This window comes from Amblyomma americanum, chromosome 1 (assembly GCF_052857255.1).
Source record: "Amblyomma americanum isolate KBUSLIRL-KWMA chromosome 1, ASM5285725v1, whole genome shotgun sequence".
Taxonomy (NCBI): Eukaryota; Metazoa; Arthropoda; class Arachnida; order Ixodida; family Ixodidae; genus Amblyomma; species Amblyomma americanum.
Genome location: NC_135497.1, coordinates 155273251 through 155294602, shown reverse-complemented (window position 1 = coordinate 155294602; position 21352 = coordinate 155273251). Strand labels below are relative to the sequence as shown.

At 49.3% G+C, this 21352-nt stretch overlaps 2 protein-coding genes across 4 annotated transcripts in view; both read right to left on the bottom strand.

Annotated features, from left to right (window-relative positions):
• The window catches only part of LOC144113986 (E3 ubiquitin-protein ligase RNF212B-like), a 57733-nt gene that overhangs the window by 18059 nt on the left and 18322 nt on the right, over nucleotides 1-21352 (bottom strand). The window lies entirely within an intron of this gene.
• LOC144113983 (uncharacterized) lies at nucleotides 67-2425 on the bottom strand. Its single transcript, XM_077647407.1, has 3 exons — nucleotides 2042-2425; nucleotides 1719-1964; nucleotides 67-1601 (listed from the first exon to the last, which is right to left on the bottom strand). The coding sequence occupies exons 1-3, from the start codon at nucleotides 2271-2273 to the stop codon at nucleotides 814-816; spliced, it is 1266 nt and encodes a 421-aa protein (XP_077503533.1). The 5' UTR covers nucleotides 2274-2425; the 3' UTR covers nucleotides 67-813.

The following is a 21352-nucleotide window of genomic DNA, read 5'->3' as shown; positions in this document are numbered from 1 at the left end:
ATGACAATGTTTGACGATTGAATGGTTTATTACAAATACACAAATGCAAATACGGAAAGAAAGGAATGTTTGAGGATGAAGTAGTTTATTACAAATACAAAAATGTAAATACAGAAGGAAAGGGTACTTGTTGGTCATGGCAACTGCTAAAATTAATTCTAAACACCTGATCTGCAGCTTACAAAAATATAAGGGCAGGGAAGAACCACATATACCACCAGAAATCAGTATACACATGCATTCCTCGTACAAACTGCAAACCAGAGCATTATAGTGTGCTGTACTTGCTTACGCCCACACCTCTAAAAGTAGGCACAGTGATAACAAAAGTTTGTAGGATGCCAAATTCCAGAAAAATTTAGTTTTGTGTATTGAGGCAAAAAGCATGAGGAAATATGTATGCTCCATACCATGAGAAAATATCATTTGATTGGCTAGTGAGAGAAGGCACAAATAAATTATTTTCTGCTAATCTGCATCCCACAAACTTCTCTGTCCATGACCACATTCTTGCACTCGTGCATAAATCCCCAGTTATGGTGGGCACCCATAAACAGATTCGGGCATATTCTCTTTGCTCGGTTCCTTCAATGCTGCGACAATCGAAGGGCATAAATTGGACAGTGCGCAGCACACAGTCACAATTTTGTCGAGTGGAGTGATGCTGTCACCTTGTCGACATGTCACATAGTCAATCGGAAGGAGAGACTTCAGCAGCAGAAACTTGTTCCTTATGAGTCCAATTACTCTTTCCACGTGAATACGTACATTAGCAAGCTTCCTTGTGCTTCCCACTTCTGCAGCCGACAGCTGTTACTTGCCTTTTGTGTATGCTGGCAGATGTAGCCGGGCACGGTAGAAACCAACACTGTCTGCAACGTTAAACCCTCGATCTGCTAGAACAACGTCTCCAGGAAGCAAGTTGTCTAGGAGCCCGCAGTGTTCCGTGATATGTTTGTCACTTACTCGGCCTCCCCAGCCCTCTGAGATGAACGTGACAATACCCTGTGGGGCAATCCCTATCAAGTACTTTGCAGTGTTGCTGCCCTTGTAAGTCGACCACGTTTCACTCCTCGGCAAGTATGAGGACGGTCTCTCAATCTTGATTTCAAAACAGTCTATGATGACGGCCACATCACTGCCGAATGAATCATAGAATGCTTGCGGCATGGTGCGCTGCAGCGCACTTCGTTCGGGCCACATAACTTGAGACTTCAAGCGGCAGTGAGCTACATGAAGCCATTTGTCAAAAATGCGTGAGACGGTAGATTCAGACACATTGAATCTGAAGGCCAGGTCAGCATTCTGAAGATTTAGCTTGATCTTCATCAGGAAGAGCACAAATTCTTGAAACTTTGCCAGGCTGTTGTTCACACTGTGTGAAACAAATGGCTCTAGCATTTTGAAAATTGCAAGAAGCGTTGTGAAGCTTGCAATCCCTGTGTAGAATACTACCTTGGGCTCTGAACTCAATGATTCTTCGGTCATCTCAAGCTGCACCTTTTCGGAACGTGTAGTGTACACGCAGTCGTTGAGTCTGATGCATTCTTGTTCTAATGCCCCAATGTCGCTCATGCCCATGTCTGTCTGCACATAAACACCTGGAAGAGAACGTTCGTCGTTTAGCGGTCGTGTGTAAGAAAGAGCCAGACCGCAGAACGACCGCGTAATTATTTCTTAAGTTAAGGCTATGACTGCATGGTGCAAGGCCGACTCACCTGTTTCTTCTCCGGCGCCGTCGACCTCCTCGGCCTGATGCGGCGATGGGGGAACATCGGGCACGGGTACGGCGACGCCGCACGGCTCTTCCGACCCGGTCATCTCGGTCTCGGCACATCGTTTTCGCTGCCGTCGTTGCTGGCTGCGATCGTGGCGATCCGAGCCGACTGGCCTAGTGCTGTAACCGAGATGCAATGACGGGGCCCAGTCTGGGTTCGTGTTGTCAAACAAATCGGCTGGCGCCCCTGCAAATCAAAATCAGGTTTCAGTCCTTGCTTCCCACGTTTTCACTAACATTTACTTCACGGCACAAGCCTCTTACCTGTGGTAAAGTGCGCTCCGCACACACGGAAGTTGGGGTTGTCCGGGTCCAAGTCGGCTCGCTTAATTCGTGACAGCCACAGTGTGCGCCGATTTGTACTAAGCGTCTTTGAACGCTCGCACTTGTCTGCTATGATCCTCGGAATTCGGTAGAAATTTGTGTTCGTCGGCTTCTTCTTTCTCCTTGAGCTGTCGCTACGGTTTGAGCAGCCAACTATAGCGCACAAAACCATACTGAAGCTGTGGAGAGACGCAGACAAAAACGACACGAGCTGACAAATGCTTCCACACCGGCGGTAAGCTACGAGCGGAAAGGCGGCGGTGGTTCGACAGCATGGCCGACTGGCATACGATGGACACCGGATGTGACGTCGGTGCAAGGCATCTATAGAACATGTCTTTATTGATTGCTGGGATGCACTTCGCTTTTGGGACGTGCTCCAGCGGACAATAAATAATGACATCATTGATGCTGTATGGTATAAGATTCCTGGACGTTGAGCTAGACCTTTATAAATACGATGTATTTTTCTTTCTTGGACTTCACAGTATTTGGCGAAGCAAGATGGTTGTACGAAACTGCGATGAAGATGCGCGGTCTGTCCGAGGTTTTACTTCAAAGATAACATATTTAAGCTGCATGAAGTGTACAAGGAGCAATGTTTAGGAGATGAAGCTATCGATTTGATGGAAGAGTTGTGTTCCTTGAAACAGTTTTGATTTTCTCACGCGAGTGAAACACATGTCCGCTCTTGATATTTGAGAGTGCAGCGCTACGAAGGCTCATTGGTTCAACCTGAAAAAAAGTGGACCTAGTGAATGCATTGCGGTCTTTGACTTCGTGAAGTGTCTGTGTACTGATGAGTACGAGTAATTACGAGTGTGCGAATGTTGAAAGAGGACCCCGTAACAACGCATTCTACTCTATAAAGCATTTCAACTGACTTCCATGAGCTGTGGCAAAGCAGCGCCATCTATGTTGTAAAGATGGAAGTAAATGCGAACAGCTTGCGCTGAGGTACGATAGGTGGTGGTGTGACCGTGTTCGGTTTGAGTTTGGGTTTATGGAGTTCTATGTTCCAAAGTGAATCAGGCTACGAGGGACACCGTAGTGCAAGCCATCGGTAATTTCAGCAACTTGGGGTTCTTTAACGTGTACTGACATCGCACAGAGGTTGTGAATTTGAATTTGGAGGACCGGAGGATGAAACCTTTTGAAAACGTGAACTGGTCAGAACGCGGAGCCCGGTGATAACACGACGGTTCCGCCCCTGCGTGTGGCAGCGTTGGCGCAACCCTTTGCGGCTCTTCGGTCTTCCGACGGGCAGGGAGTGGTGACTGGACCTGTGTGCATCACGTTTCGTGGGGGTGTCAACCATTGCAATGTCATGGAAACCGTATTGCCCGTGTCTGTGCAGTACGGTTTCCATGACAGCGTATGTATGCTGTTGTGGTCAATGAATGTGACGCCAACGGAGACACATACCTCCACTGCAGCCTCTCTGTCTTTTCTCTTTTACTACAAACTTCCTTCTCTTACGGCATGAATGAGGTGCCCAGCAATACACGAGACAGTTACTGCGCCTTTCCTTTCCTCTAAGCTCACAATCATAACCGGGAGACGCACAACGCACAACGGCCAATTGAGGGAGCAGTGTCACTGCAGCCCATTCGTGATCTTTTCGGGCGGCGGATGGGCTGTTTTGAGAGGCCAGGCTCCCAGCAATTTGTCCAACTGGCAAGGCGTCTCACCAAACGGGCGATGGCGTTCCATTCCGTGGACTCCCTGGCAGTGCTATAACATGCTGCAGCATTCCACTCTTAAGGCGAAGCTTAAGCTTCCTCCAATTTTAAAAGCGTTAGCTTTTACTCATCACTCTTCTCGATTTCTTGGGGCCTGCTACCACCTCCCTTCGTTTTATTCTTTTTTTTTCGCTGGCAACTGGTGGGTCTGGAGGCAGCTTACACTGAGCCAGGATATCGAAAATGGCTCCCAACAATCTGACAGTAATTTTTCGTGCCTGTATTTTATTAGCAGCCTCTGCTCCTAAAAAGTTTCCAATTTTCTCCCAACTTTTTCGTCGCTTCAAAACTTACAGACCAGTTTCATCAAGGGAAAGCAAAGGAGCCGTCTTTGCCGAGTTGGCAAAAGGGAAATGGAACACCAAAGAAGAGAAACGAGATGGGGAAAGAAAAACAAACCATAGCAAGGCCATCAACCCGAGTGACCGCCTTCTCTTGAGAGTCTTTTCTTTTTCTCCCTTAATTATTTTTTGTCCATTTGAAAGGCTCGAGGTCAGCGCAGAGCATATCGCAGCGCACATCATCCCTGGTCACGATGCTGGCAGCCCGCGCAGAGTTGCAGAGAGCAGGCGAAAATTTTAAAAGAATAAGAAAAATGTTGCATGGACAGGACAGCAGCCTAAAGAAAGGCAACAGCTGGAGAATCGCTCACCGTGAAAGTCGGGATCTTCGTAGTCTGACGCACTGCCGCGGCCCGTGGAACCGTAACGGCGTTCGCCCGAAGCGTCATCAGCGAGCAAATTTTAAGAGCATTAGCTTTTACTCATCATGTTTCTCGATTTCTTGGGGTCTGCTACCACCTCCCTTCGGTGTGAAATTAGGCATGGAAAGCCGTTTGCGAGATGCACAGGTGTTGTGTACAAAGTGCCGTTAACCTGTGGTTAATACTATATAGGCTAAACGGTAATATGCCTAAATGAGCGATTGGGTGGGCATGACTACGTTGTCAACAACAATAAAGGGGGGCACGTGAGCAATAATTGTCTGAAGTGCAAAAGCAAACGAAAAAAAAGGGTTGTCGTCCTCTCTTTCACAAGTGCAAAGTCCTTTATAAGAAAAAATGTCAAATTACACGAGAAATTGCCTTCATCCTAAAACCTTCCTTCGCCTAAAAAAATGTGGGTCAGTACCGTTTTCAAATGAAAATTTCTCGATTGGAAGGTGCCCCTTAAATCCCGCCGTATTTTGAAACTCCCTTGCCATTTCCAGACAGACTTTGAGTCGGAAAGCACGGGGACTGATCGAGATTCAGTCACCACATCCCACGATGGCTGCGCATATTGTGTGAATCACCCAACAGAACTAAGAGGAGGGACTAAGAGGAGAAAGCAAGAGGTGCTGTAGTGGAGTGCTCCGGAACAATTTCTCCCACCTGGGTGTCTTTAATGTGCAGTGACATCGCACAGCACGCGGGTGCCTTGGCATTTGGATAGAGCTCGTGTCACGGAGTGACATCGCGAAATGCCGTCTGCTACCAAGGACAAGGACGGAACGAGCAACGAGTACATTCAGGATCGAGACCTTGCTGCGATCACTACCTGCGTCCAGCTGATTTATCCGCGATTTAAAACCAAGATCACGGCACCGCGCTTAATGCTGGAGGTTTGACAACTGCCACGTGCTCGGTACATGTGCAGGTTAGGTCGGACGGTTCGAACGACAGTTTAAGTCTCGGGCGGACTACGCAACTACCCCCTGTCAGCAGCCCGTGCTCGTGATCGCTATTTCCAGCCGTTCAATTCACGAAGGAGTTGTTGACCAAGCTATGTATGGAGCAACAGTGTGGGCCCGAAGCATCTCCCGCACCAGCCGCAGGCGCACAGGGCAGCCACATGCATGTGAGCAATCACCCACCGCGACTACGGCGCACGGGCACAGCCGAGACGCGTGTCGCGTCGCTCCGCTGCGGTTTCCGCTAAATGCGGAGACGCGCAATGTCCGGGAACAATACTCCGGCGCGGTCGCTGCCGTGCGCCCTAGCTGAAATCGTCCGTCCGCGGCAAGAGGCCGACGCTGCGCGGTGCATAATGAGGCGCCTTTAGTCTGACGAGCGAGTCGTGCGTCGAGAACTGCACTCTCAACATACGCCGATTATATCTGTTAAGCACGGAACGCTTTTAGCCCTTCTCCTTGGAAAATTCAGGCAAACATCGTCCGGGAAATGCGGCGAACCTGAGGTCGAACATGAGGACGGACTTATCTGGAAACCCACGAATATTTCCGTCCGAATGGCATCTATAGCAGAACAAAATCTTCAGCCCCATGTGGTGTTCGAACTACCGTCCCTCGCTGCCTTAGACCACACGGCCTGCATAATTGAATGGTAGCCTCTCACTCTGCACGTTGGATATCGTCTTCATCCTTCAAGCGTTCGTTCTGCGCCGCGAAAAATTGGCTTCGAGAAAAGGAAAGTCGCAGTATGTAACTGTCTCACTTCTCGCTATACCTCTGTCGCGCCGTGATGTAAGGGCGCTGCTCGGCCGGGGCGAAGGTCCCAACGCTCTGTGCATAGTGCGTTCTAGCGCTACGCACAAGGGGCGAAGGAAGCCGAGCGGGTTGTTGAGGTAAGAAAATCGGCTAATGGCTCCTGAACACTCAAGTGCAGCTACCACCATCTGTGAGACGCCCTAAAACGCGTTAAGCTTTTCCTACAATGCATTTCATGCTTACACCTGCTCCCGATGGTGAGATAGACTGCCTGTGGATGACGAGTCGATCCTAATCAATGTCGACGTCTGGAAGTGTAAGATTCCACGCAGTAGAGAGTCTCTCGCCCCTCCGACAACACCCGAGACCAAATAAATAAATAAATGAACAGTCGAATGAGTGCGGTAGTTTCGACCGGGCTTTCTACAGGGCTGTGTCAGTTCTCTTCGCGCGCCTTCCGCTTTCTAAGGAAAAAAACGCATTTTTCACAATTTCGCATTGGGAAGTAATAAACTACAAAAACTAAATTGTTGCTGATTTGCAATATCAGGCCCAATTTGACAATTAGTCCATTTAAATTATGCCTGTTAAATGGCATGTCCTGGGATCTAACTATAGAGGGAAAAGATATCCCGGGTATCCGGAGTACTTTATAAATTTAGCCGTCGCCTCAGTGTAGGCAGATTACAAGGGAAAACAAACCGCTTGAGGTGTATATTCTGTCTAAAACGAAGCACAAACATTTGACGCGCTCGCTTTCATGAGATGTGGGAAGTTCTACGCAATTGTACGAACAATGAGGATCAGGTGTAGCGCTTCCAATCTTCAAACTTAACAAGTGATAAGACATATACATTCCTTTCCCGCAGCTTTTGGCCTGTGTACCTAGGCCTAAGTATGTTGCACATACTTTACGCCGTTTGTCTGGACGTGACTTTTAGTGTGAAAACATAATTCCTTTCTCTGTTCCTACTTTGCATGCGCCCCTAGGTGTTACTCGCCCATATTCCTTGTATATAGTTTCTTGATTTTATATTTTGTTTGTGTACAAAGTTTATTTGCACCGCTGTATCGCTGTTTGTCAAGTAGACGGTCAGTAGACGCTGTCAAGCCCTGTTTTGTGGCTTTTATTCACTGTCCATACATGTAATTAAATTGGCTGCTTTGTTTACTGGGTTTAACGTCCCAAAGCGACTCGGGCTGTGAGGGATGCCGTAGAGAAGGGCTCCGGAAATTTAGACCACCTGGGGTTCTTCAACGTGCACTGATATCACACAGTACGTGGGCCTCTAGAATTTCGCCTTCATCGGAATTCGACCGCCGCGGCCGGGATCGAACCCGCGTCATTTGGGCCAGCAGCCGAGTACCATAACCACTGAGCCACCGCGGCGGGTGCGTAAATACATTGCAGTAGATTGGAAGTCCTGGGCGACGGTTTATTTGCGCTGTTGGAAACCGCTGGACTCTCTCGAGAAAGGTGCGCGGTGGTGACGAGGCGCTGAAAGCTCGAAAGGCGAAGCACGCACATGAGAGAGAACAAAGCCGACAAAAGGCCGGTTAGCCACGCGCGCGTGAATTTGTAGCGAAGGGTCAAACAACGAGAATAATAGGCTTACATATACTTTACGAGAAGTGCAAGTTGGGCGAGTTGGCATCGTTACATGGCTCTGAACAGCCAACTAAATGGCTGACTGAGACGACGAAATGCGCAAATTGATCACTAGCCCTTCCCCCAAGCGCCGTTGCGAGCCTTCTCGGTTTGAAAGAGAAGGCGCGCGCACACGCGACGAAAGTGGAAGTAAATATCTAGCTGTCCAGGCAGTGCATGGATGTAGATCGCGGCAGACGAACAAGATAACGATTCACCTTCATTGATCCCATAATTCCATCCTTATCGCCCACCGGAAAGACTGACAGATCCCGGTGATAGCGCTAGCGTGGCATCACTGGAGCCAATCACCAAGGGTGAGGGAGAAATCAAAATAGAATAAAATTGTCGCAGAATTATTGCATGACGCTGGGCCAGGAGACAGTATCATTTTTTTTTTACTTTTTATCGTACAAGTGCAAAGAAAGGAGGCTGACACAGCGACGGAACAGGGTAAAAACTGGGAAACAAGGGCAGCATGTTGCGTGCCAAGAATGGCTCCTTGAAGTAAGCGCCGCCTACAATCCAGCCCGCTGAGCCTGACCGGCACATAGTTGTAATGGCGGCCTGTTTGTAATACGCACCTAGTGACCGAGAGTGCGGCAACAGACAGGGACGTGAGAGTCAGTCGATGCATGCAATTTCATCATAGACAGTGAACATATTGAGGCGGTGTGAGCGTAATGAGGAGGGGAGCGAAGGATGCGCTGCAGCGGCTAGAGCGCGGAACCCAGGGGGGCATTCAAGAAAGCACCCACTGATTTCGCCCATATACGGTCGTGTTTCGGACACTCAGATTTACGTCACCAGGCGCGTTATCTTGGCATGGGGGGGGGGGGGGGGACCCGGCAAAACACTCATTTCGTAAACGTGCTGTCCCCTGCAGACGTCCCTCTGGTCCTTCGGTCACGCGGGTGAGATCTCTGTTCGCTGGTACCACGCGCCTGGGCGCAGGGTCCGTGGAGTTAGAGCCCCACTGAGTTAAATGCCGGCTTCCTTCCGAGCGCCGGCGCATTGTTGTAGCACGTTCGCTCTCGGCGGTAGTGGTCTGCGTCGCTCTGACAGCGGGCAATTAACTACGGCGGCTGCCTTTTGAGGCTCGTCCCTCCGCCAGGGCGGCCTATAGATGAAAGCGCGTGGGAGGATCTCCGATGCGGGCCGCTCGCGTCACCACGGCAACCGCGTGCTGATAGCATCGCCGAACCACACAGCCGCAGCGACCTCTCTCTTTTTGTCAACAGCGCACAACAGTTTGTGAAAGGGATTTGGACCTCGTCATTAAGGCTTGTGGCATTACGCCGCCTGTATTGCGAATGCAAACCGCCAGCCCGGATGTGTTCCGGGGGAATGTAATGCCGCAAAAACATGCGCAGGTGGCGGCCGATAAAGGAAGAAAAAACGCTCCGCCAGATCATCTCGTATCTCCAGTGGTCGCTTACTTTTCGCATTCACAAGCGCATGCTCTCTGGATGCCGCTTGGGAACTTAATATTCGCCGGTATGGCTGCGAACATCGCCAGTCATGCGGTGGCCTCTTTTGCATGCGCAGTCAACGGCTCTAAAATGCTTGCGCTCTTTCGTGAGCAGAAGAGAATGTACGGCTACGAACGTTTTTCGCACGTCGGGTGCAGGTTGTGCGCGCGGCGGTAAGAGTTTCAAGGCCGCTCCATTACGTTACTACAGGGAGATTACCTACAAAATGAGAAAAAAGCGAAGCTCGGACAGGTGGGGGGGGGGGGGGGGGCGGAGGGTGCAGAATGCGAACTACACTGCAGAGTAACTGTACTGCCACAGGTAGGAACGACGGCATTCTTACTGTCGGAACATGAGACTGTATCTTGGAAAAAGAGGCGACTGGCGAAATCACTCGGTAGCCAAAGCTTGACGAAGGTATACAGTTTCGCAGACGGTGCCACGGAGAAAAACTGCGTGGCTGTGGTTTCATTATGCCAGCTATATTGAAAACTTGTGTGCACTCTTAAGCTTCCACAGGCTTTGAAAAAAATAACTCAGAAAATGTCGCACAGAACCAAACCTGGCTTTTTCCTCTTTTCTTGTACTTGAAAGATGCTCCTGCTCATTGTTCTTATATCGTACGAGAACAGGAAAACTGCAAAACGCACCACTTGGAGACTATAGAAACTGTGATAGCCGAGCATCAATACGCTGATGGCTATTTGTTAATTAATTATTGTAATATAGTTAGCTTGTGTTAACATTAAAAAAGTGCCATCCAACCAAAACCATTAATTTCCAAATTTCTTTCTTGGTTGTGGCTTTTACTGTGTCCTTGTCAGACCCCGCGCATATTATAATTAGGGCACTTAGTTTTCGGGTAAAACCCAAGATTTACCAAATTCTTACATTCGCAAAACAATTTCTTAAAGGCTGGGGTTAAAACCGACTTCTGCTCGCGATATTGTAACAGTTGTTACACTGAAAAGGAACTGCAGCGGCTGAACGAGGGCACCAGAGAGACGGACCTATACACTTCAGCGTCGTCTACTTCTAGAGGCTGCGATCTCTTTCTTCTTCTACTTCCAATCCTCGTGTCACTGCCCCCTCTTCAGGAGCATCGCCCCGATGCGGTGTTACCGTCAGACCGAATAGCGGGGAGAAAAAGTGTTGAAGAGGTACACCACGAGTCTGACATCACGGAATATGACTACATGCAGCCGGAAAGTCACTCGGGGGGTCGCTCGTAGTACGGCTTCATTCGCACCACATGCACAACGTCGCTGCGCTTGCCGTTGTGCGATGAACGAGCTGGCGAGGCTGGTGCAACTTCGTACGTTACGTCGCTGAAGCGGCGGACAACAAGGTAAGGGCCGAAGTAGCGGCGCAGTAACTTTTCGGACAGCCCGCGACGACGAACGGGCGTCCAAACCTACACATAGTCGCCTGGGTGGTAGGTAACGTAGCGGCGTCCAAGGTTGCAGCGGTCAGCAGCGATCTGCTGCTGACGGTGAATGCGGTGTCTGGCCAGTTGCCGTGCTTCTTCCGCGCGCTGAACATAGGTGACGACGTCGACGACAAGTTCACTCTCACTGTCAGGGGGGTCCACGGGTAGCATAGCATCGAGGGGGGTGGTAACCTGTCGACCGAAGACTAATTCGAACGGAGTGAACTGCGTCGTCTCTTGCTGCGCGGTATTATACGCGAATGTTGCGTATGGGAGAATTTCGTCCAATGTCTTGTGCTCGATATCAATATACATGGAAAGCATGTCGGTCAAGGTCCTGTTGAGGCGTTCTACCAAGCCATTTGTCTGCGGGTGGTAGGCTGTTGTACGTCTATGGCTGGTGTGCGTGAGCTTGAGTACAGCCTGAGTGAAGCGGGCCGCAAATGCAGCTCCACGGTCAGTAATGATAGCTGCAGGAGCGCCATGACGCAGGACGATGTTGTGGACGAAGAAGTCGGCGACTTCAGCAGCAGTGCCGTTTGCAAGTGACGTGGTCTCAGCGTATCGGGTCAAATAATCTGTCGCGACCGCAATCCACCGGTTTCCTCTGGTCGACTTCGGGAAAGGGCCGAGGAGGTCTATGCCAATTTGCTGAAAAGGGGTCCTTGGTGGTGCTATGGGCTGCAGAAAGCCGACTGGCTTCAGAGTAGGAGATTTGCGCCGTTGGCAATCCCGGCATGTTGTTACGTATCTACGCACGGATGGGAGTAAATTGGGCCAGTAATAATTAAGCCGAATCTTTGCCAGTGTGCGACTAACCCCCAAGTGGCCGGCGGATGGTTCATCATGACAAGCGCTTAAGATTTCGGAGCGTAACTGGGATGGCACAACAAGCAGAAACGTCTCTTTGTTGCTGTCAAAGTTGCGCTTGTAGAGGACTCCACGCCGCAGAATGGTCTGTAGTCCACGGCGAAACACACGAGGTACATGAGAATTCAAACCCTCCAGATACTTAACGAGTGGCGCCAACTCAGAATCTGCTCGTTGAAGCTGCGCCATACGGGAGATGCTAATGGCACAAAGAACAGGGCAATCTTCGGGGATGTCTTGCGTAGCCGGTTCCACGGGCGCTCGTGATAAACAGTCCGCGTCCTGGTGCTGCCGACCCGATTTATAGACGACCGTAACGTCGTACTCCTGTAAACGGAGGCTCCATCTGGCCAACCGGCCAGAAGGGTCTTGAATGCTGGCCAGCCAGCACAGCGAGTGATGATCGCTGACAACACGAAACGGTCGGCCGTAGATGTAAGGTCGAAACTTACTCAGAGCCCAGATGACGGCAAGGCACTCTTTTTCGGTCGTCGAATAGTTCCGTTCCGATCGAGAAAGTGTGCGGCTCGCGTAGGCGATTACTCGCTCTGCGCCGTCCTGCCACTGTACGAGGATCGCTCCGAGGCCGACATTGCTGGCGTCAGTGTGGACATCAGTCTCTGCATTCTCGTCAAAATGAGCTAGTATTGGTGGACTTTGAAGGCGGCAGCGGAGTTCCTCGAAGGCTGCGTCTTGGGCACTTCCCCATACGAAGGGTGTGTCATCTCGAGTCAAGGCAGTCAATGGCTCAGCTAGGCGAGAAAAATCTTTAACAAAGCGGCGGTAATACGAGCAGAGGCCCAAAAAACGTCGGAGGGCCTTCTTGTCGGTTGGGCGTGGGAAACTGGAGACGGCGGAAGTCTTGTCGGGGTCTGGAAGAACACCTTGTGCGCTGACAACATGTCCTAAGAAACGGAGCTCCTCGAAGGCGAAATGGCATTTCTCTGGCTTGATCGTTAGTTGTGCAGACTGAAGAGCTTGAAGGACAATGCGCAATCGCTGCAAGTGTTGTTCGAAGCTAGACGAAAAGATGACCACGTCGTCCAGGTACACAAGGCACGTCTGCCACTTCAAACCAGCTAAAACAGTGTCCATCATGCGTTGAAATGTGGCCGGAGCGGAGCAAAGTCCAAACGGGAGCACCTTAAATTCGTACAGACCGTCGGGTGTCACGAAAGCCGTTTTCTCGCGGTCTCGCTCGTCCACCTCGATCTGCCAATATCCGCTTTTCAGATCTAAGGAAGAGAAGAACCTGGCGTCCCGGAGTCGGTCAAGGGCATCATCGATCCTCGGGATTGGGTATACGTCCTTTTTGGTAACATTATTCAGTTTCCTGTAATCAACACAGAATCGCAACGTGTTGTCTTTCTTTTTCACCAGGACCACCGGCGACGCCCACGGACTTGTTGACGGCTGTATAACGTCGTCTGCAAGCATTTCATCGACTTGCGTCCTAATAGCTTCGCGCTCTTTAGGCGAAACGCGGTATGGACGCTGACAAACTGGTGGCGTGGCCGAATCGGTGACAATGCGATGCTTGGCTACCGGCGTAGGTCCGACCTTGGAGCTCGCCGCGAAGCAATCTTTAAAATCAAGTAGCAGCGACGACAGAAGGTTCTTTTGATGAAGTGACAACTCCGGGTTGATTTTAACCTTCTGAAGGGCGTTACTTGGTGCGGCATCGTCGTGAAGATTCACCTGTACGGGGCACAGATTCGGCAACCTATCCACGTCGTCGAGGAAGGCGACGGCCGTTCCCTTGGCGAGGTGCTGAATTTCGTTCGTGAAATTCGTCAGAAAAACTGTCGCACAGCCGTCATTCAGTTCAACAAGACCGCGCGCGATAGCCACACCCTTCTCGAGCAACAGCGAAGGGTGACTGTCCGCAATACCTTCGTAGTCGTGAAACGAGTCGTTCCTCACTAACACCAGCACACTGGACCGTGGTGGCAGCATTACGTCGTCTTCGACTATACGCAGAGCGTTGACTCCTGGGCCTTCTGTGTTACTGTGCGCCACGGCTTGCTTCGTCGAAAATGTGACTCGCGCCTCGTGTAGATCGATCACAGCACCGTTTGCCTGTAGAAAGTCGAGGCCCAGGATCAAATCTCTCGAACACTCGCTCAACACGACGAATTCACCCACGTAGACGAAACCGCGGATGCCGACTCGGGCTGTGCACCTTCCGGCCGGGCTAATGAGGTGACCTCCAGCCGTGCGAATGCTAGGGCCCAACCATGGTGTCAAAACTTTGCTCAATTCCTGGGCGAGGGTGTGGCTCATCACGGAATAGTCAGCCCCAGTATCAAGTAAAGCGATGGTGTCAGTTCCGTCAATCGTCACACGCAAATCAGAAGTAGCACGTCGGATGCTGTCGCTACCCTGCCCCGGTGAGGAATCGGCGTATCGGTATATCGGCGGCGGAGAATCTTCAGTTTTCCCGACAGCAGCGGCCTTGCCTCCGGAGACCGCTGGAATTAGTTTTCCCGGCGTGGACTGGGAGAACGCCGCTCAGGGTAGCCGGCGTCTCGCCGAGGGCTTGGGGAACGGTAACGCAGCGGAGATGACGACCTAGGATCGTAGCGACCGTATGTCCCAGGCCTCTGACGGGCCGACAGATGAGCTTCAATTTCGAATGGTCGTTCGCCATTCCGGGGGCAAGGGTCGTCGGGCGCGAAACCACGCAGACCCACTCGGCGGTACGGGCAGGCCCTGTAAAGATGTCCCGCCTCACCACAGTGGTAGCAAAGGGGCCGCCGGTCCGGTGCACGCCACACTTCACACTTCCGTATCCGCTGATAAGCTGGTCGAGCAGGCACACGGGAAAGACCAGACTGCTGCGCTGCGTGAGTCGCGGTATTCACGTCGTAGCCTGGCGTTGGGGCCCGGCAGAGGACAGATGCATAGGTTGGTCTGACCTCAGTCTGTCTCGGGATCTCAGGCAGTTGTTGCTGCTGTGCTGCTAGGCGCACCTCGTCCCGGACGACTTCAGACAGCGATGTAACAGACGGCGCGCTGGGAGGCAGCTGGAGGGCTTGTAATTCCTCCCTGACGATCGACCTGATTAGGTCCCGTAAAACGGCCGCATCACTCCCTAGCGGCATCGAAGAAACAGCGGGCCCAAGCGTGCTTACATCCCGATTGTATTGCCGGGATCGTTGCAGGAGCGTCGTCTCCATGGTAGTCGCTTCCGTGAGGAATTCGGCAACAGTACGCGGTGGACTGCGCACAAGACCGGCGAAAAGTTCCTGCTTGACCCCGCGCATGAGGTGGCGAAGCTTCGTCTCCTCCGCCATGGATGGGTCAGCACGCTTGAAGAGGCGCGTCATGTCCTCTACATACATGCGGACGCTTTCGTTAGTCCGCTGGTTACGGGGGCGAAGCGCAGCTTCAGCTTTCTCCCGGCGGTCTGCGTTGGGGAATGTAGCTATGAGATTTTGGCGAAATGTCTCCCAGGTGGGCAGGTTGCTCTCGTGGTTCTCGTACCATGTCCTAGCGGAGTCCTCGAGCGCAAAATACACATTATGGAGCTTACGGTCGTCGCTCCAACCGTTGTAGCGGGCGACCCGCTCGAAGGTGTCCAGCCAGTCTTCCGCATCTTCGTACACGTCGCCATGAAAAGATGGCGGTGTTCGCGGCGTGTGGTAGAGGATGGGCGCCGGGAACCTACTGTCTGTGGCCATCTCCGGTGGGACCGTGGGTCGAGGCTGCGTCTTCCTCGTCGGGTTGTCAAGAGGCCCGAACTCAGGTGTCTCACCGCGGAGGCGGCGGCTTGGGCGCTGATGGACCGGTGTGAGTGCCGTCTTTATCTCGTAGGCGTACGCAGGTCGGGAAGCGTACCCAGCACTGCTCCACCAGATGTGTAACAGTTGTTACACTGAAAAGGAACTGCAGCGGCTGAACGAGGGCACCAGAGAGACGGACCTACACTTCAGCGTCGTCTATACTTCTAGAGGCTGCGATCTCTTTCTTCTTCTACTTCCAATCCTCGTGTCAATATGTGCCAATTGTAGATAATGCAGTTTTCCACAGAACAAAGCTGAAGACAGCACGAAAATTAGCAGATACATTGCGCTTATTCCAGAAGGGTGTTTTCAGTTATGTTTTTAGACTTTTAATAACGTTATTCATGACGCGGTTTGCTTTGAGGAAAAGCTCGAAAAGTACGTTTCTGAAGCGAGGAACGGAAACACTGACGCTGACCAGGTATCTTATTGGTATCAGTGCATGAAGCGTTACCCACCTCAATAACGCTCAGCTTCCAAGCTCTTCAGCGTTAAAAGGATTGCTGTGATACCGAATGAATATTTTCGATTTAGTAGAGAATAATTTAGTGAACCTTCTATTTCCATAATGCTCATGAAATTATTAGCAAAACGAATGAGCATTTTATGCCCAACCAGAAAACGAGCGGAAATAATAAAGTGTTTTTTTTTCGTGCAAAAAATGACTCCAAAAATCCGAATTATGAAACTACTTGGCCAATAATCCGATTTGTACCCGAGTTTTAGCTCAGAAAATATCGCCCGACTTTGTTCTCAAAATTAGGCAAAAAATATAACCCAAAGACGAAGAACCCTAATTATAATACACACCTGTGTTTCACGGTATTTTCTTTTAAATAAAATGCCCGCAGCCTAAGTCCCACTGGAAGTCGCAGCAGTACTAGTAAAAAATTAGCGGTGGCTTAGCTCGGCTATGCCAGGATATATGTAGCGAAAGCTAAGGCATAGCATGGTTAGCCTTGGTTAATCTTGACTGCAAGTCCAGGTTAGTGTGTTTGTCCGGCTAGATGTCACGAGGTTCGTCACGCCGTTGGTCACATGACCAGTCACGTGGTGCGGTGCGACCACGGTGGGAATGCGAGCACGGCGAAACTGCGAGCTTTCGCTACAAAATTACAGGATTGCACTTAAGTCTGCTTAAAGGGGCTCTAAAACACCTTCCGAGGCTAGCACATCAACTCGCTCAATCACTGTGTAGTGTTGTCGTGAAGACCTGAGCCAAACAGCACACTTCTACACGCAGCAGAGAACTCCACGATCACGCGCGAAAGTTGGCGAGCCCTTTCCGGCGACTTTTCCATGCTCGCAGCATCCTCAGTCGCTCGCATCTGCGTATACAAGTTGAGAGGTGGCTATTGGTTAGATTCTTTCAAACGGCAGGCAGCTGCCATGGCTGCGGCCAATAAGCCACGTAGATCCCGGCGTGTCAGGAAGCTCTGCCCCCGGAAGTGAGGCCGGCAGAGGTGGAGGTGGTTGTTGCTATGAAGGGGGGAGGGGGATATACTCCGACCTTCCAGCGTGCAAAAGGTGAGGCGAGGAGAGGGAAAGGCGCAAAGAGGCAGAAATTCAAATTTTGACTACCGATAACTTTGCTTCTATACCAAGCAGATTAAAAAATTCTTGCTGGGCAATATTCGTGAAGCGGCTTGTGATAACATCCCAGCCATACCGCAACTTTATTAGAGCCCCTTTAAGAGCTGAAATGCGAAAGCATTTCCCTTTCCTCTTTCTCCCTCCCTTTTTCATGCTCGAACCCACGACCTTCATGTGACTCGATCCCACGACCTTCACGGGACTCGAACCCATGGTTTTTTGTAGGGATAGCTGCATTACGGTAGCATTTCGAGCCTTCAGCGTGGCGGCGCTGCCACCATGTGGCTGCGCCACCACGATGTCACGTGGTTGGTCACGTGGTGCGGAGTGCGCAGCTGCCGGCGGCGCGGCGCCGTGGCTGATCACGTGACCAAGTTCCACTCGGCCAGCTGTAGCTATCGCGTCACTCCAGGTTTAACCAAAGCTAAACCACCACCAATTTTTTTTCTGGTATCGCTATCATCACCACTATCACTATCTATTTCTAGCACTAACTCTCACTATCAGTAGCTATCACTATCACTATCTATAGAACTATCACCATGGGCAGCTATCATTATCACTATCGCTACCATCACTACCACTATCTATCTCTAGCACTGTCACTATCAGTAGCTGTCTATCATTATTTTTTACGATCTATTTAATAGGCATCACTACTATCATTACATATATACTGATTACCAAGGATTGCTTAATCAACTTTTACTTTTTATTATAATTACCATACAACTTATGACTGACAGTTCGTACGGACACTTTTGCGGACAGCCTGTCTGCAGCTCCCGTCCACGCCACTAATGAATGAGCCAAGAAAGGCCATTTGTTGCCGTAGTGATACCAGTGTTGGGAGATGTCTAAAAACAGGCGAATCAGGTTAAAAGTAAAGTGAATAACAAAATTCTAATAGCTTTTCTTACAGGAACCTGATTGAAATCAGAAATTTGTAGCCGATCGATATAGCTGTAGCAGTAGCAGTTTTTATAATTGTGAAAACGCTGTTACCCTCTCCGCAGTGGCTCAACAAATTTGGGCCATTTCTCGCTCCATTCTAAAACAGCGTGCCACACGCACGCACGCACACACACGCACGCACACACACACAGTATGAATCTGCAGTGAAAGAGAAGTTTTAGAGCAGTCGAAAATGATTAATCATCGTGAGGGATCACTGCAGTCATGTCATTGCGAAAAATTGGTAGTGTGCTCAAAAGCACCAGAACAGGCGAACAACAGAAAAAATCAGATAGACGAGGACACAGGTGAATACCAGTGTAGATTAAACAACGCGTCGCGTGGAAAGCTATGGGGTATGGCACTGAGATGTGATGCTGTTTCGGGGAGAGGCATTATACTGAAGATCGAAAAAATAAGAGCGAACAGTGGAAAAGAGGACACAATTGAAGATCAGTGTAGATGAAACACGGCATGCATGATACCATAACGTAATACTTTTATGACGAGAGACAAGTCAGCTTCCAAACATTTTCATTCAGACAGCAAGAAACAGCATTAAACTTCCGTATCAGGAATGATTCACAAACTTCGCGTTCATTGCGGATCTTGAGGCCTGATTAGTAAAGTTGCTTGAATTTTTTTTCAAAAGGGTGCTTATAGTATTGTTAACATTTTAGAGATAGGGAGGTTAGGTAATGTCTTGCAATGAGCTTTATGATTATTACAACGATATCTGAACGGCGTTTCTGTTTGGCCGATATATTTATTTTTGCAATTTGAACATTTAAGCATGCAGATTACGTTCCTGGTATCACATGAGTAGTTACCGCGAATTTTCACATTAAAGTTCGATGCAGTGCTGGAAGCCATTACTGATGTCATCTGCGCGCAAACTTGGCAACCTAATTTATTCAATAGATGGCAGCCGATTGGCACACTTGGGTTTGTTTTAGATGAAGTGAGAATGCCACTGTGATTTTTGCCACGGTGGTGGACAACACAAGGGCGATGCTGAGATGGGTTAGGACCAGGTTAATTTGTGATTGATCAGATGCGTGGTTTTCTGTTTTCAAGAGTGCCTCGCGGTGAAGAAGACATGCGTGTTTTTTGCAATGACATGATTGCAGTGATCCCTCACGATGTTTTAATCATTTTTGACTGACTTACACTTATCTTTCACTGCCGATCATACTGAGGTGTTTGCCGCTGCGACCCGCCAACTAGAATGTTCCCTCAACGTGCACGTGTACTTATAAAAGCTGCGTCTTCTGCCAGTACTATATCACTCTGACAAAGGCCAGACCCTGACCGAAACGAAAAAAGAAAGTTGTTTTTCCAGTGTATGCCAACTCAATTACGTTTATGTTCTATCGGATCCGTCCGATCTGCACCCCTGCTTAATTAGGCCAGGGCTAAAAACATACTCCTGAAGTTCCGATATGCTGATGTATAGACTGTAGTGCTAGGCGATTCCTAAAGCAAACACCGCTACCAGCACTTTCATCGTTTTTGACCAGATACTCACGCATTCGTACGAAATGCGGCGCCCTAATTGCGGACGCGTTTCTGCTCCTGAACATCGTGCCTTCAACAGCCTCAACCATTCAGCTAGATATCGGAACCAACGATTTAGCTTCCTGCTCAGGTGTGTCTGCGTTTGAAAGGTACTGCAAATTACTGGACCATATCGCAACGACCCGGTCCGGTATTACTGGAGTTTACGCAAGCTATAATTACACAAGCCAGGTCCTTTTACGAGACTGTCCAATTTCTTTTCCAGCTACACTACATAATTACTGAAAATCAGTATTGTTTTCAAAAGCATAAATCAACGGAATACACGCTTTTGTCGATCGGAGACACGATCGTGAAGAGCTTATAAGAGTAACAGAAACTATACCATAGGCATTGTTTTTTCTTCCCAGGAAGACTTTCGATTCTGTTAGGAACAATATACTACTGAAAAAAAAAGGAAATTTACGGAATCAGAGGCGCGCCATTACCACGTATTAGTACATACCTTCAGAACCGTCCTCAATTTAGTAAAATTAGTGGTGCGTGTTCATCTGATGATGATGATGCTAGATTTTTATGGCGCAAGGGCAACTAAGGCCAAAGGGCGCCATACACGAGGTTTTTGGTTACTTTGAATACGAAATCTCCCATAACAACCCTACATCAGTTCAAAGTTTAAAAACCCTATCCAATGAAAACATGAGGTGATCACCTAAATATAATGAATGGTGCACTGGTATTTGAATTGTGCAAAGTTCAGGGAAGTGCACCCTAATGGGTAAAGGTCGGGTTTCAGATGGTTGGTTTGAAAAGAGCAGTGTACTGGTTGGGTTTCGCAACAGCGCATTGCATGGATGGTCAGCATGAGATAATACCTTCGTAGCGTATGTTATACTTATGTACTTCCGTCGTCGTTCAAGTGGCCATCGGTTCACCTCAGCGTACAAACTGGCAATTGGGCTGGTACAGAAAGCACCAGTAGCCAACCGCAGACCCAAGTGGTACACAGCGTCTAGCATTTTTAAGGTGCTTTTTCGTGCTGACTAGTACACTACTAAGCCGTAGTCTATACGTGATAGAACTACACTATTTAGAAGACTCAGCAGGCAGTCTTGATCTGTACCACAAGACTGATGGGACAGGATCTTTAAAAGGTTCATTGATTTCATGCATTTAAGTCTTAAGTGCTTAATGTGTTTGATGAATGTAGGTTTTTCATCGACTATGACGCCAAGAAATTTGTGCTCTTTTTGGACAGCAATACTCTAACCATTAAGTGTGATGTTAGATTTAGGTCTAATACCACGTTTTTTGTGAAGAGTACGCTTACAGTCTTTGATGAGTTGAGTTTAAATCCGTTTTGGTCTGCCCACTTTGCTAATTTGTTTACTCCTAGTTGAATTTGCTGCTCACAGATGGACAAATTACACGACTTGTAACTTATTTGCACACGTCGTCGACATAAACGGACTAGGATATACATCTAGGCAGGACACTCTTTAATGAATTCATTTTCACAATATAAAGAGTGCAGCTAAGAACGCCGCCTTGAGGGACACCATTTTCTTGTATAAACAGCGTGGACGAGTTCCCTACACGAATCTAGAATGTTCGTTCAGACAGATAACTTTGAATGGTGGAAAGCATATTCCCCGAGATCCCAAAGACGAACAGGTCACGGACTATACCATAGCACCATGTGGTATCTTATCCTTTTTCTAGATCAAAGAAAACCGATAAACAGTGCTGTTTATGCATAAAAGCATCCCTTACGTAAATTTCGAAGGCAACGAGCTGGTCAGTGGTTGACTGG

Coding starts and splice junctions, on each gene's coding strand:
- LOC144113983 (XM_077647407.1), bottom strand. CDS start 2,273: ATGGTTTTGTGCGCTATAGTTGGCTGCTCAAACCGTAGCGACAGCTCA. Junction 1,965..2,041: donor CGGAGCGCACTTTACCACAG/GTAAGAGGCTTG, acceptor TTTGATTTGCAG/GGGCGCCAGCCGATTTGTTT. Junction 1,602..1,718: donor CGGCGCCGGAGAAGAAACAG/GTGAGTCGGCCT, acceptor GTTCTCTTCCAG/GTGTTTATGTGCAGACAGAC.